We start from the raw sequence: 14398 nt of genomic DNA on the forward strand, positions 1-14398 counted from the left end.
CTGCTGATGGAACCTGCAGTTCCCAGTGGGTTCAGGAACCTGACTCACTTGGACCCTCCTGACAAAGCAATGTTGGCACCCACCAGCCCTTCCCCAGAGGGTCAGCCATGCCCGGAGTCCCTGGGTTGATTGTGTGTGAGGGTGCGGGCAGGCAGCACACGGCCCACCATCTAGAAGGTGAAGATGGCCCTGCTCACTGCCCTCCTCCCGCCACTGGACACTCAGAGCCCTGTCCAGGTTCCTCAGTGGCAGGGAGAAATAGAGTGTGGAGAGAGAGGGGAGGCCTTGGTCCAGGGCTCAGGGGACCCCTCCCCCAGACATCAAGTTAGCACAGGACTAGTTGTGCACTGACCTGTTTATGTTGTTCTAGGGATGGGCGTGTGCCTTCCTGGTCCAAGTCTCCACAGTGTCCCCCAGAGCTGGGAATGGGGTGCTGACCACTCCTCACACCTGACTGCTCCTCTCAAAGCCCTTCCAGATATTTCCCTTCCCAGGCTGGGGCACCAAGGGCCAGAGCAGGATCCTAACCCCTGCCTGCAGCTGGGACACAGCTTCCAGGCAGGCCTCCTTGTTATCAGCTCTCTGCCTGAACTTCTGACTCTCCCCTGCACCGAGACTCCCTGCTCTGACCTCTGTCGGGAAGGCCTGGAAATGCCGCAGCCACGCTCAGCTGACCGTGGCCACATCCTGCTCCCCACACCTGTCTTCAGTAGCCAGGCAGATGTGCCCCCACCACACCTGCCCACTTGGCAGTGAGGGCACCACACAGCTCCTCTCCATGGACAGAGCTGAGTGCTGTGAGCACGGACTTTGCAGAATCTGTCTGACCTTCTGGTCCTTCCTAATAGTTCTAAGTCACTTTTCACTGACACTGAGCCAGGTCACCCGTTTCGGAGGAGGGGGATTTGCTTGTGAGTGGAGTTGGAGGACATTCCCTGAGGCTGCCTTTGGAGAGCACGCATTCTGTGGGTGGCGGCTTTGTGGGGCTGACTAGCGCAGGGGGCAAAGGATGCTCCTGAGGCCCCCACTTTGTGCTGCTCTCGTCGTTAGTGAGATGGGATTGGATGCATCAAGCTCACCCCTCTACCGGTGGCAAATGCTTGCAAATGGGTCCAGCCCCTCTTGAATGCTAAACAAGGGAGCAGTGCAGGGGATCCAACCTTCAGACCAGGGCAGCTCAGTGTTTCCCCACTGAGCTGACCTGTCTGGGGGTCCTAAGTATCTGATGTGAGACAAAGCAAGGCTGCATTTGCAGCCACCGAATGCAGGAAGGCCCTGGGTGCTGGAACAGGAAGAGCACTTTACCAACAGACAGCGGCCAAGGCATGGGAAGCCCAGGGAGGGTGCCGGCGAGCCATACCTGAGAGTCCACCTGTGGACGAGAGGAAGAAAGACAGGTTCAGGGACCTGGACCGAACCAGAAAGCCAAGCGGCCCTGCATCTCTTCTCCTCCTGTGTCAGCCTGTTCCCTGGTACCCCTGGACGGAATGAGGATGATTACTGACCCCCTGTGCAGAGTTGTAAGAAAGGAAGCCGACTCAGCTGCAGGCAACAGCAAGCAGGAGACCAGGGGGGGAAGTATCTGAGGCGTGCCTACCGCTCCTAACAACGCTGATAGCACTGATGGGGCCTGCAGATAAGACAGAACTCGGGCCCAGTGTAAACTCCCCAACTTTGGGAGCTCCAGTGAGAAGACAACGTCTTTCCATTGGACCACCGTAAGGTGACGGGTATTTGTTCTAGGATGCCCAGCAGTCAGGAGCGCACGCACGTCTATGGGGAAATACCCAAATGCTGGTCTTTCTGTGTAGTCAAAGGAAGCACCGGTTCCAAGCCGCTCTGCATTTTGTGAAGCACTTGTATGGGACATGCCGTTCACAAAAATCCTGCCAGCAGACCCTAGGATCCAGGTCTATGGACATGGAAAGTGAAGCTCAGTGGAGTTGGGGACACACAACAAGCCATGCGACTTTGTCACTCAGTCCTGCTGCCATGACACTGGGATTTGGTTCTTTTCCACTGTTGATCCTGGGGCCCACCCATGTGGACAGACTGCTTGGTTTGCTCGTTCTTCTCTGGAGGCCAAGGGGGATGTGAGAGGAGGCTGGAAAGCCCCAGAATCGGGGAGGAGATTTGGGGTGAGGATTACATGGCTTGTCCACTCCTGTCCCTTCCCACCATCCTGTCTTCTCCCTCCCTGTTCTTACACCACGCATGTCCGGCATGTTGGTGTAAGGCAGAGCAGAGCTCCCATAGCAAGCAGGGAGCCACAGGCCCATGCCAGGGCAGCAGTGCTGTTTTTGCTGGGTCAGCCCTGTGCCACAAACACCCTGAGAGCTCAAGGGACTCCTGAGAGCTTGGCTGCTGCTACGTACAGGGCCTGCTGGAACCCAAGTGTTTCTGGAGCTGTCTTTGTTGTTTAAGTCAAGATTTGAGATCCTGGTGTTGCAAGCTGGGCAAGTGAGAAATAACGCAAATCTAGCTGAAAAGTAGAGAAGAGGTCTTGCTAGCATCCTAAAAGTGAGTGTGATTACCTCCTGGCTAGGGCCCCTGAACTGTAAAGTCTTCGGACAAATCATGTTGTATTGCCCAGCTCAGAGGTCCTGGACTCACAGATGACCACGTAAATAGCAGACCCAGGGGCTGTGCATCAGAGCTGTCCTGGGACCCTCTCTGGGCTTCTGACCCATGTCAGAAATGGAAGACTCAGCTGACCTATTGTTCCTGGTTTACCTAGAGCCCTGGCTTACTCCATCCTGGGTGGGAGGACCAAGTGCCTTAATGTCTTCCCTGCCCTTCCCAAATCCTTGCTTTTGGTCCAAACTTTTATCTGCACAGAGCTGAGAGTTGAGGGACACTGGGGATGAGGATTCTCTTAGAAGGCATCTGAATCAGGAGGGCTTCTTGGCTGAGAACACCATAAACAACCCCAGCTGGCATGGGCCAGAAAGCATTTCTTGGAAGGGTGTAGCTTCTCATGTCCATGGGAATCTGAACAGCACAGCTTGGAGGTGGGCAGGTGCCAGGTGAGCTGGCTACATGGATGGACACCATCGTAGGGACTGCCCTGCTTTGCTGCTGTGAGGCTCAAAGATTTGCTGCCAGGAATTCTAGTCTGTACCCACCTCTTTCATTTAATTCTTCAGGAGGAAAAGCTCTGAGTGGCAGAGTGTATGTGAGTGGGTTGGGGGCAGGTAGGTCATGGTGGGGATGGGGGAGCACCTAACTGGACCAACCTGGGTCACAAGTGTACACCTTTGGCATCCAAGGTCTGGGTAAAGGGAATGCCTGTCCTCTTCAGCTGCTGCAGTGGAGGATGGACCCTGCCTCTCTCCAATTCCCCCACAGTGGAAGGGTGTTCTGGTGCCAGAGTGGGATGAAAATGTCCAGGGCTGGCACTGTGGCATAGAGGGTAAAGCCTCTGCCTGCCACACCAGCATCCTGTATGGGTGCTGGGTACCCAGTTCAAGTCCCAGCTGCCCTACTTCCAATCCAGCTCCCTGCTAATGTGCCCAGGAAAGAAGTAGAGGATGGCTCAAGTTCTTGGGCACCTGCACCTGTATGGGAGACCTAGAAGAATCTCCTGGCTCCTGACTTTGAGACAACTCTGGCTGTTGTGGCCATTTGGGGAGAGATCCAGCAGATGGAAGACCATTCTCTCTCCCTCCCCCTCCCTGACTCTCCTTCTCTCTGTGTAACTTTGACTCTCAAATAACATTTTTTAAAAAAAAATCTCTACAACTCATTCTTGGGAGATGTCCTTTGATAGCCTCAGCAGGTTTGGGACACCCTAAAGGTACTGTGCTGAACCCCAACAAGTTCTACTGAATTCTTACCACCCAGTGCTACTCTCTCCCTTTTCCTGAATCAGGATCTTGGTTTCCCTTGGAGCCTTGGGTATCAAGAGAAAGGCAAGGGCCTAAGTCCAGCTTAGAGCCCTGGACCTGGGACCACTGGTCTTGGGCTCAAACCTCCCCATTAGCTCCAACGTAGCACGTTGGCTAGCTCATTCTCATTCCCTGAACTTTAGCTTCTGTATCTCCAACAGTGGAGTTAACCGGGTGTTGAAACTATGAATGTGATCACGCTTGTACGCACTATTGCTGTGAGGCCTTCTCATCAGTGCACACAACTGTTCAGCCAGGAGCACAGTAGCCAGGGATCCTGCCTGCCCCTAAATGAGCTGAGGCCCAAATTCTGCCTTACTCCCAGTGAGCAGGACTGAAGTCATTCCCAGAGATGCTGTCGTCAGTAGTCTGGTCTGGTGATGGGACTTGGGCATCCCTGGCACTCACAAGGGCAACTGGTATGCTTGACTAAGGCGTGGTGGACATCTGGGCTCCACCCCCAGCTTTGCTATTAACTCTATGTCATCACCTCCCTGGGCCTTACTTTCTTCAACATGAGCAGGGGAAATCCTAGTGTTTGGTGGTGGCAGCTTTTAAATGACCCCCATTAGTGCAGAGAACGACTTGAGAACCAATTCCCCTTTCTTTGGGTGTGCTGAATTATTTGGGGCAGAGGGAGGAAGCAGAGGCATCAAATTTCCTTTTGTAGCTTTTTTCCCTTTTAAATGATGTTGTACAAAGCAGGTTACTGTGTCTCCTACTCACACACTGTATGTGTTGGCGTGCTGAGGGGCAGATGGCACCTCTGCAGCTAAGAAGTTGGTTGGGAGTCCACAAAGAGAGACAGAAAGACCTGGCCTTGGGCAAGTGGCCGAACAGCTGCTCACAGGCCACATCCCAGCTATGGCTGCATTTTGGTCAACACATAAGAGAAAAATGCACCGTCTGCATTTATGTCCAGGATTTGCTTAGTCAATGATTATTAGAGAAGTCAATGATTCTCAAACTTTACTGAGCATAACTAGCCCAAGGGAATTCTTAAGAGTGCAGATTTTCACGCTCTGTCCTTGCAGATTCTGCTTCACGAGGCCTACGGTGGGCCCAGGAATCTGCATTGCTGCAGTAACCGGGCTTGAACCAGACTCCTTTCTGAGCAACAGGCATTAGCTTCTACAGCAAAACAGGAAGTGCTGCAAGTGGCCCAGGAAGGTGTGTGTCCCATCACCAACATGGGGACGTCTAATCTCCCTTAGGTCCTAGGTTATCTTGCAAATGTAGAGTTGGACCAGATGAACGTGATGGCCACTGTGAGCTTAATTTCCATGATGTGAGGCATTCAAATCTCCCAGCCTGGCAGGAGGCTCTCCCCAGCTGGGAGAAGTGTCCCCAAGGGAAAGCCCTGAGGCAAGCTGCCTTACCTTGAAGACCTGGAAGTGTAGAGGAAACTGGTCATCTTCTGCCTTCAAACTTTGTGGCCTGACGGTGAGGGACACAACGACATTGCTGCCTCCCATGGGCTCTTGCACAGAAAAGAGATAGTGAGTGTCCCTCTGAGGTCCTCCTGTATGGGAAAGAGATGTTATTGATCTCAGCTTCACTCCTGGGGCTCCCAGTTGGGTCAATCACCAAGTTCAAGATTCCTGTGGGGTTGGGTTATAAGCTCTGAATTTGGGGACCTAAGGTCTGGGTCTGGTCTTTACAGTTACTTGTTGGGGTACAAGTTTATTTTCTAAGCCTCAAATGCAGGGTGATAGAGTATAGTCTCAGCGTGGCAAAAACATTTCTCAACCTGTAAAGCCAAGGGTTATTTTCTAACAATAAGTGGAATGAGAAAGCCCTTGGGTGCTAAGGCATTAGGGGTAACCACCAGAGCCTTGAAATGGCATCAGTCACTCAAGCACCAATAGAGACAGAGGAAGATCAAACGGGAGGTGCTAGGTTAGGGTTCTCTTCTGCCCAAGCATGCTCACGGCAGCCAGAGCAAGAGAGAGGACCATTGTGGACACCATTAGATTCAAATGCATGGAGGAATGAAGATAAGAGAGATGAGCGAACACACATCAGAGGGTCTGGTCTCACCCAGGAAGCTCTGACAGGGGAATGGGAAGCTGCCAAGGACGTGGCCATGGGCTTCCTGCTCCCCTTGAGTAAGGGGGGGCGTTAAACTGCACCTAACAGGTACTTGATCAAGGCTTCCTTTCTTCTCTCCCTTGTCAGCTATTACTAAAAATGGCCACAGTGTGTAATTTTGGTTAGTTCAACGACATGCATTACATCCATGGAAGGAGACTTGGGTCTCACAGGCAGACAGGTGCAGCTCAGGGAGGTGAGTTAGTAAGTTAGCCACCTAAGAATGACCGCCTGGTGATGAGGTTGTGAGCAGCACAGTGAGCACTACAGCTGGAGGCGGAAAAGGTCACCCTGACTATGGAATCATTCAAGCAAACCATTCTGACAAGGCAGCCATTAAAGAGAATGCGTGTGTCTCGGTGCCAACATACACAGCTATGCAGGCATGCACATTCACACGCACACACACACAAATATATTTACGGCTTCTTTTATCAAGGGTAGACAGGCACACTCATATTTGTCTACAGGGAGCTGTTTCACTTATCAACGTCACAAACAGCGAGCAGGATGTAGAGTGAGGGGATGTGACTCTCCCAGACTCAAGATCAATAAGATTCATCTCAGAGGAGCCGAGGGATAGACTCAAAGGGACCTACCTCTGTGAGCTCACCAACCAAAACAGGGCCCAGGGACTCACACATCCTCTCACCAGTGGGCGGGTGGTGCATGTGGGTTCAAGAGGGCTCATGGGGATTTCTAGTTCCATGTTAACAGCCAGGGGGCTGAGGACCCAGAGGTCAGATGTACCCACATCTAACACATTGCTAACACACGGCAATGACAATAGTTTAATCTAGGCTCTCACTTCTGTCCTGTGTTCTTTCCACAGCTCTGTCCACTGCCTGAACATTCACCGAGAAGCAGAGAGCCTGCCCCTCTTCCAGGAGAGTTGGTATGGACAGAGGCAGACCATGATGGGCCAGAGGATGCTCACTGGAGCTTCTGCTACCCACTCCCCATCAGCAGTCATTTTCCTTGGAGAAGCAGTGGCTGTAAAATTCCCTCATTTCAGCTCCAGGGTGATGGTCTATCCAGAATCAAGGCCCAAAGAGAGCTGAAGCCAGGCCAAGGCCAGGGCTGATAGCTTCCATGCTAGAATGACCACCAATACCAGGAATACCTGCAGTGTTTCCTAGAATCACTTGATTCTTAAATATCATTTGAGACCATCTTTCATTGGACATATTTCCTTGGTCCAGGGTGATTGGAATTTGGTTGCATATGTATAAGCAGGTGAAGTTCTCCTGGAAATCTTGACATGACATCCTGTTAAAAACAGATACACATCAGTATCAGCAAATGACCACTGGTGTGTCCCAGGGGCAGATTCCACCCCTTTACTGTACCTTTTCTGTGCCAGCTGAAGTAGCCATTGACTTACCTCTGTCCTACCTGAAGCCCTGAGTCTGACACAGGCTCACTCCCCTCCAAGACCCTTCTGTTCAGTGGCCGGCAGGACAAGGGCAGGGTCAGACCCTCAATTCTGCACGTCTCTTGGCACTACCATCTCCTTAACCAATTCCCAGCCCTCTCCAGGCCACAACGACTACCAGGTTCTCTTTGCTTACAGGCCCTACATGCTGCTGCAAGCATTGGCTTTCTCTAGAGCCTCTTGCGAACATCACTGTTGAGGTCTTTCTCAGAATAAAGCTCATTCCACACTGAAAACCTCACCTCGTTCTGTGGTTACACCAGGGATACTGGAATATCTTTCCTTCTAACTCACATTTGTCCCTCTGAGTCTTAATTATTCAGATCCGGGCTCCTTTTCACACATTCACAATTTCATTTAGATAGGCCAATAAATAAACCAAACAAGCCCTCTAAGAAATGTCCATCTTGGGACCAGCGCTGTGGCATGGCAGGCTAAGCTTCTGCCTGCAGTGCCGGCATTCCATATGGGCACTGGTTTGAGTCCTGGCTGCTCCATTTCTAATCCAGTTCTCTGCTATGGCCTGGGAAAGCAGTGGAAGATGACCCAAGTCCTTGGGTCCCTGCATCCACGTGGGAGACCCAGAAGCAGCTCCTGGCTCCTGGCGTTGGGTTAACGCAGCTCTGGCCGTTGTGGCCATTGGGGAGTGAACGAGCAGATGGAAGACCTCTCCCTCCCCCTCCCCCTCTCCCTCTCCCTCTCCCTTTCCCTCTCCCTCTCTGGCTCTGTTTCTCTGTAATTCTACCTTTCAAATAAATGAATAAATCTTTAAAAAAAGATTTATTAAAATAAATGTCCATCTTGTCCTCTAATTAAAGAAATGAGCAGCTGGCCAAGAATGTGGTTTTAGACCATCCATCCCTGCCTGACTTCTGGGTGGTGTTGCCGATGTCTACCCCTGTACTCAGAGCCAGAGCTGGGCAGTGGCCTCCTGCTGCTGTTTGGCACATCACACCAGGGAGACTGCGGAGTGCCAGGGTGGTTCGCACAGTAGACAGAGGTGTGACAACCATGCCTCCTAGTTGCTAGGAAACCTTTGGTACCAATATTCCTTTTGACCATTAAAATGTCCTTGAAGGTACAATATTTCGTAACTAAAATAACCTTCACACACAAGGAAAGGACATGGAAATCTCACTCTAAAGTTGTGTCTTTACAGGTACTGTCCATCTTTCTAAAGTAGGGATTTTTATGTAGTAAAGAAGGGTAAATACCAAAACTCGCCATCTTCCCTGTTCTCATATAGCTGGCTTTTCCGCTGATCGTGGGTTTCCTGCCACTCTTGAGACCTGAGCATGGAGAGACAATCATTAGTGTGACCTATGCAGAGTGTTTGATCTCATCCAGGTGTTGCCAGCAGGGCTGCTTTGCATAGGCCGCCACTAGTCCCAGGGAGCAGGTGGAGTGTCATCTACCTGGGGACAGGAGTAAGTCATTCTCTGTATGCTGATGACTTCCAAACACCTGTCCCCAGCCTGATCCTTGCCGGTGAACTCTGGATGGCTCTACAGTCCACCCCACACCTCCGTAGATACTTCAAGTCACCTGTCTCAGACCACACTCATCTACTTCCTCCACCTACTGCGTGAGTGGCAGTAGCAGGGGGTAACTCTCACTCCTGTTTCCCACGTCCAGACAGTCACCACACATTAGTCACTGGTTGATTCCACCTCCTCAACTGCTCTCAAAGCCATCCACCAATTTCCAGCCCTCCTGGGGTTACCCTAGTTCAGACTACATTCATCTCCCTGCTGGACTTCCGACTAGCCTCCCTGCACTCAGTCTTGGCCACTTTCTTATCCACTCCTTGCAACGACAGCAATAGGATAGTCACGGGATGTCATTCCCCTGCTCTCAGGGTGACATTCCAGTTCCTTAAGGAGAGCCTTGGTTTCTTCCTACCTTCCAGGTCTCCCTGGGCCATCTCCCACTTCCTCTCCTCTTCCCACCCTGGATTCTGTACTCCAGTGATAATGGCTGAATTCATTTCCTTAGAAATCCCTCCTTTCCCACCATCTCGGCTTTCATCATGATGCTTCCTCCACCTGGAACATTCCTTCCCTCAGCGGTGGAGCCCATTGTCTCTTCCTCATCTTTCCTCTTAGAGGACACTTCCCCTAGGATGACTTTCTTGGCCCGGTGCACCTACCTGCTCCCTACACAGGGTTGTTACGGTGCCTTTGAGCTCCCATAGCCCCCTGCACCACTCCTATCTTGGCAAAATGCACCCTGCTGCTGGTTTCTTTGATGCTGCCCCCCACTGAGCTCCCAGTGCCATGAGGTCAGTGGGCTCTCTTGGCCACCATCTCATCCCAGGTGTTTAACACGTGTGTTTGACACAGCAGGCAAGTGAGCTGTTGTTTGCCTTCTTCTCTGGCTAATGCTGGAATGAGGTATGAGGGATAATTCTAAAAGTTCATGGGAAAAATGGAAGTAAAAGAACTGTGTAATAATGTGCATTTTCCAGACACTTTGTGAATACCCCTGCTATTCCAGAAGCTAGTCCTAGGGTCTGTGGATGAGGAGACCCCCAACAGGCAGAAGGGAGGAGCTGCCCCTCTGTCTGCCCGCTTTTCAGAGTGGAGCCATGCTCACGGGCAAGCAGCCCAGCGGCATAAAACATTTAATGAGCTCCTTCTCCTGAAAGGGCTTGCATGGAGAACCCGGGTCACCTCCCCACCAGGACGACAAGGCAGGGGCCACCACTCCGGCTTCCGGCTGCAGGCTGAGGCAGTCAGATGTGTTATTGTAAAATGGCAATTTCATAATTAAGGGATAATTACATTTTCTGCAGTGTGTAAGGGAAAATAAATGTAGTGTAAATCAATATGCTATTGATTCATGCAAGTTTGCCTTTAAGTGTGTGTGAGTGAAATTTCAATTACGGCTGGCACAAGACCATCCGGCGCGCTCCATCCATCTCTGCTCCTAAAAAGCAGGGAAGAAATTGCCCACCTGCAGACAGTGCAGACAGTGATTTGCGGGCCCCATGGCTGCCTTCCAGCCTGGCTTCTGGTGGAAGTGGGTGGCCCTCGCCACTCAACCATGCAGTGACCTATAGACTTGGTGCTGCTGCCGCTCCTGCATCCATTGCCCAAGCCCTGGCCTGCACACACCTCTCCCCTGCTCAAAAGCCCCCCAGCAATGCCCACACCTGTAGGTTACAAATCCAAGTTCCCATGCAGGCATCGGGCACCCCAAGCCCAGCTCCCCATACTCCTTCTCTTACCTTCCTCTTCATCAGGCTGGCCTGTGTCCTGTCCTGCACGTCCCCTCCCACCCAGGGGCACCCAGGGTTCTCCTTGCCTACTCCCGAGTGCCTTTGCTAGGTTCACAGAGGACTTGATGCTTAGTTGGAGACATGAGTGAACCATCAGCTCAGGTGGGTTTGTGCCTCCTCCCACCCTCCCCCAGGGAATGTCACTGCCTTTCGCCCTCTCTCCATTCCCACCCCCCCCCCCCCCAGCCAAATCCACATCAGGAATTCAACCTCAGGCTGTACTGGGCAGCTTGGGGTAAGGAATGGGAATGAGAACTGGGAAAGGATAGAGGCTATTAGGATTTCCCTAGGGAAGGGGGAGGAATAGAGGGATCAGAGGGAAGAGGGGTGACCAAGCTGGCTTAGTTTGGAGTTCACAAGTTCATTCCCCTTCTTGGGGCAGGGATGGGCAGGAGCCTGGATCTACTCTTCAGGGGCACCTGAGGCCACAGCCAGGGCTACTGTAACCCATCACTCTGCTTTGCTTCCCTTCGCTTCTTTCTCCCTCACCCCAGTCCTGCATTCATCTCACATGTGCAGAGTGCCCACATGTGCCAGGCACACACCAGCTGCTCAGGCTCACCTGGAATCAGCGACCACTGCACAGCATATCTGAGAGCATCAGGCCAGCCAGAGTCTGCAGCCTGGACCTGGGCCTAGAGCCCTGGTTGGCTCTGCGTCTCCTTTGGGAACTCACTGTCCTCACTGTATTGATTTTCACTCCTGCTGGGCCCTGTCCTCCTATTGTTTTGGATGCATTTCATTTCCTTTCCGATCACGTTCCCCTCCCCAGCAATGCTGCTGGTGGCCACTGAACCATGGCTCTTTCTATTGGTCTACACAGACCTGCAGAGCCACCATGGGGCTGGGCCCCAGGGAATGCTGGGAAGAACAAGTAGCCTGGTGCCGCCCCTCTGTCTTTCCCAGGGCCACCTTCTCCTTCTCGGTCAGCAAGGGGGTGGGGGACCAGGGATCAACCCCAATGGCAATGGTGAAGGGCCAGCCTGGCTCTTTGGGGAATGCCGGCACCACTCTTCTGGCCCCTGCTGGGGCCTACTTAAGGGCACTGAGAGCATCCACTCCCACAGTGAGCAAGGCACTATTCCAGCACCCAGGACAGTGGGAGTCCAAGTCAGCAGGCAGGACTGAGGATTGCAGTCCCCTGGGCAGAAGGTTGTCCAGACCCCTGCCTCTGTTTCCCCACCCCCTACATAGGAAGCCTTCTCCATCTTGATGATGCAGCCTCCTCCGTACCAGAATCCCATGGGATCCCATCAAAAGATGGCGTTCCTTTTCTCCATCTCTCTGGTCAAATGAGGGCTTGGCTCCTGCCCTGCCTCCAGCCCTCTGTGCTAATTTTAGGTATGTGGGTTCATGGCTCCAGACCATGGCCAACTGGAGGAGAGACACTGGCTCTTGTCAACTGTATATATCCCACAGCACCCCCTCCCCCAAACACAGGGCACTTAATACAGAGAATACAATAGGTGTCTAATAGGTACTCAGTGAATGGCATCATGGGAGCTTGAGTTAGAGTGACAGCCATACCAGGTGTGAACCAGACAGATCTATGGTAAAACCCACAGTCAGCGAGAGAGATGCTGCCCATGTGGGCAGGGTGTCCCCTCCATACTGGCCTCTCAGGGAAGAATGGGGAGAAGTTTCCAGAAGCCATACCCATCCCTCCAGCGCCCTCTCCACTCCGTGTTGCCCCAGGGGTTCCACAGGCGAATGAGTCCTTCCTGGCCTCCCCTGTACTGGATCTGCAAAGAACAGAGAAGTGGTCAGGGCTCTCCAGTGCAAGTCAGAGCAGAGGGAATCTGAGCACAGCTGCCTTTTACTTGCAAGGATGAATTTAACCTCAGACCTCAGCTGGCTGCAGCCCAAGGAAGAAAAATGAAAGCAAACAAGCCACCATGTCTCTGATGCCTGCGTGGTGTTGGGATGAGAGAGGGGAGAAACTTGCCCATCTCTGTTGGCCCTTCACAAGGGCAGGTGCCACTTCAGCACCCCTATGACTGCACCCAGAACCCTGGGCGAGCTGAGAGGCAACAGCAGATAAATGGCAGTGATGTTGCTTCAGGCTGCATAGGAGAGATCTTTATGGGTTCCCAGGGCCTGCCAAGCCCTGTCACAGGCAGCATCTCTATTCCATAGACACAGCCTGTTTCCTGGCTCCCAGCCCATTAGGAGCTACGGCACCATTTCCATGGCACTGGAGTGAGATGGGAGGGTAGAAGAGGCTGATATGATTTAGAGTGGGATAGCCTGAGAGCTATAGCCCAAGGCTAGCCCTCCTCATTCTGCATCCCAGCACTAACCAGATGTCTCTGTCTGCGAGCAGGTGGCCCACAATGATGTAAACTTTTCTCCCGGTTATCTGCCCCTGGGAAGCTCATCATCAGTCACTGCAGAGGCCAAGATTGCCCCTTTGTTCCATTCTACCCACACACAGGAAAGCTACAAGCAAACAAGGGCGGGCCCTTGAGCCCACGTCCCAGGAACCAGCAGCCCTCAGCCCAGCAAGAGCATTGAAATGCCACTGAGTCACAGCCATGATACTGCTTTGTGTCAATGTTGTCTGAGCAACAGAGACCCGCAGGGGTGAGAGAAGGGACCGAGCTTGCCTGCTGATTCTGAGGCAGGGGAGACTGAGAAAACCACAATCAACGTGGAAGAGAACCCCTGTGGGGAGGCAGTGCTCCAAGCCAGCCACCCACTAGTGTGTTAGGTCCTTTGTCCCTTCCTTGCAGAGGTGGCAATGAGCATCAGAGTTTAGGCACTTTCCCAAGGACACAGGGCAAGTGGCAGGGGCAGAGCAGTGATTCCAGTTGTCTGTTCCCCAACTCTGGGCTCTTAATGTTGGAATTGTATATGGGTGAAGATCCATTCTTGGGTATGCCTGTGACCTTGACCTTGAATATGACACTGGAGCCACTGGGCTAGGTTCTTGGATGAACTCTAGGTCATCACCATAAAGGAGCAGCACGGTCACTTAAGCACTCGGGAGCTCATCTGTTGCTGTCCTTCTCTGCTCCCTGTCTCTGGCTGGCACTGCAGTGGAAGGTGCTCTGGCTCTCAGTGGCACAAACCCAGGCTTCTCACCCCTCTCTGTGCCCCTCCAGGCACTCTGAGCCTTGCACAGAGTTAATTATTAACTACCAGCATCTGATGGAGCCCCTGGGCCAGGGACATGAGAAACAATTGCCCTGTGGCCCAAGGAGTTTTACAGCCACCCTCTGTGCACAGTGGAGGGTGAGGGGGCTCAGTTAGCATGGGGAAGAAAATCAGCCAGAGACTCAAAGGGGCTGAGGCCAGGGCTCAATGAGGCATGCAGATAACACTCACCCCCTCGCCCAGGGGAGTTGCTGACCGAGTTAGGTGCATAAGAAAGAATGCCAGCTTCATTTATCTTCCTGGCTGTGTCCCGCCTGGAGGAAGGATGAGCAGATTACAAAGCTTTCTACATTCACAGGCTCATTTAATCTCAGCACTTGTGGGTCAGCGCTCCAACCTTCTCACTCTCGGGCCCTTGTATGACTATGTCATGCCTTCATGACGATACCCTACTGAGAAGCATGTTGGCCTTGGCCAGGGAGCACCGGGGTCACCCTCAAGGCCAAGGTCATTGCTATGGATGAGAATGGGCTGGCTCATGTGCTTCTTCCTTGGCTACTGACCATACTCTTATCCCAAGGCAGCTCTCAGAAAAGGCCAACAGGCGGC

The 14398-nt window shown here is 52.6% G+C and overlaps 1 protein-coding gene across 1 annotated transcript in view; it reads right to left on the reverse strand.

The window, feature by feature from the left end:
* The window catches only part of CAPN13 (calpain 13), a 55238-nt gene that overhangs the window by 11547 nt on the left and 29293 nt on the right, over nucleotides 1-14398 (reverse strand). Inside the window, exons 7-11 of the mRNA XM_062210173.1 lie at nucleotides 12350-12435; nucleotides 8628-8702; nucleotides 7102-7247; nucleotides 5267-5409; nucleotides 1361-1372 (exon numbers count right to left, since the gene is read on the reverse strand). Of these exons, the coding sequence (XP_062066157.1) occupies nucleotides 1361-1372; nucleotides 5267-5409; nucleotides 7102-7247; nucleotides 8628-8702; nucleotides 12350-12435 (462 nt within the window). The remainder of the gene's footprint in view (nucleotides 1-1360; nucleotides 1373-5266; nucleotides 5410-7101; nucleotides 7248-8627; nucleotides 8703-12349; nucleotides 12436-14398) is intronic.

This window comes from Lepus europaeus, chromosome 13 (genome assembly GCF_033115175.1).
Source record: "Lepus europaeus isolate LE1 chromosome 13, mLepTim1.pri, whole genome shotgun sequence".
Lineage (NCBI taxonomy): Eukaryota > Metazoa > Chordata > Mammalia > Lagomorpha > Leporidae > Lepus > Lepus europaeus.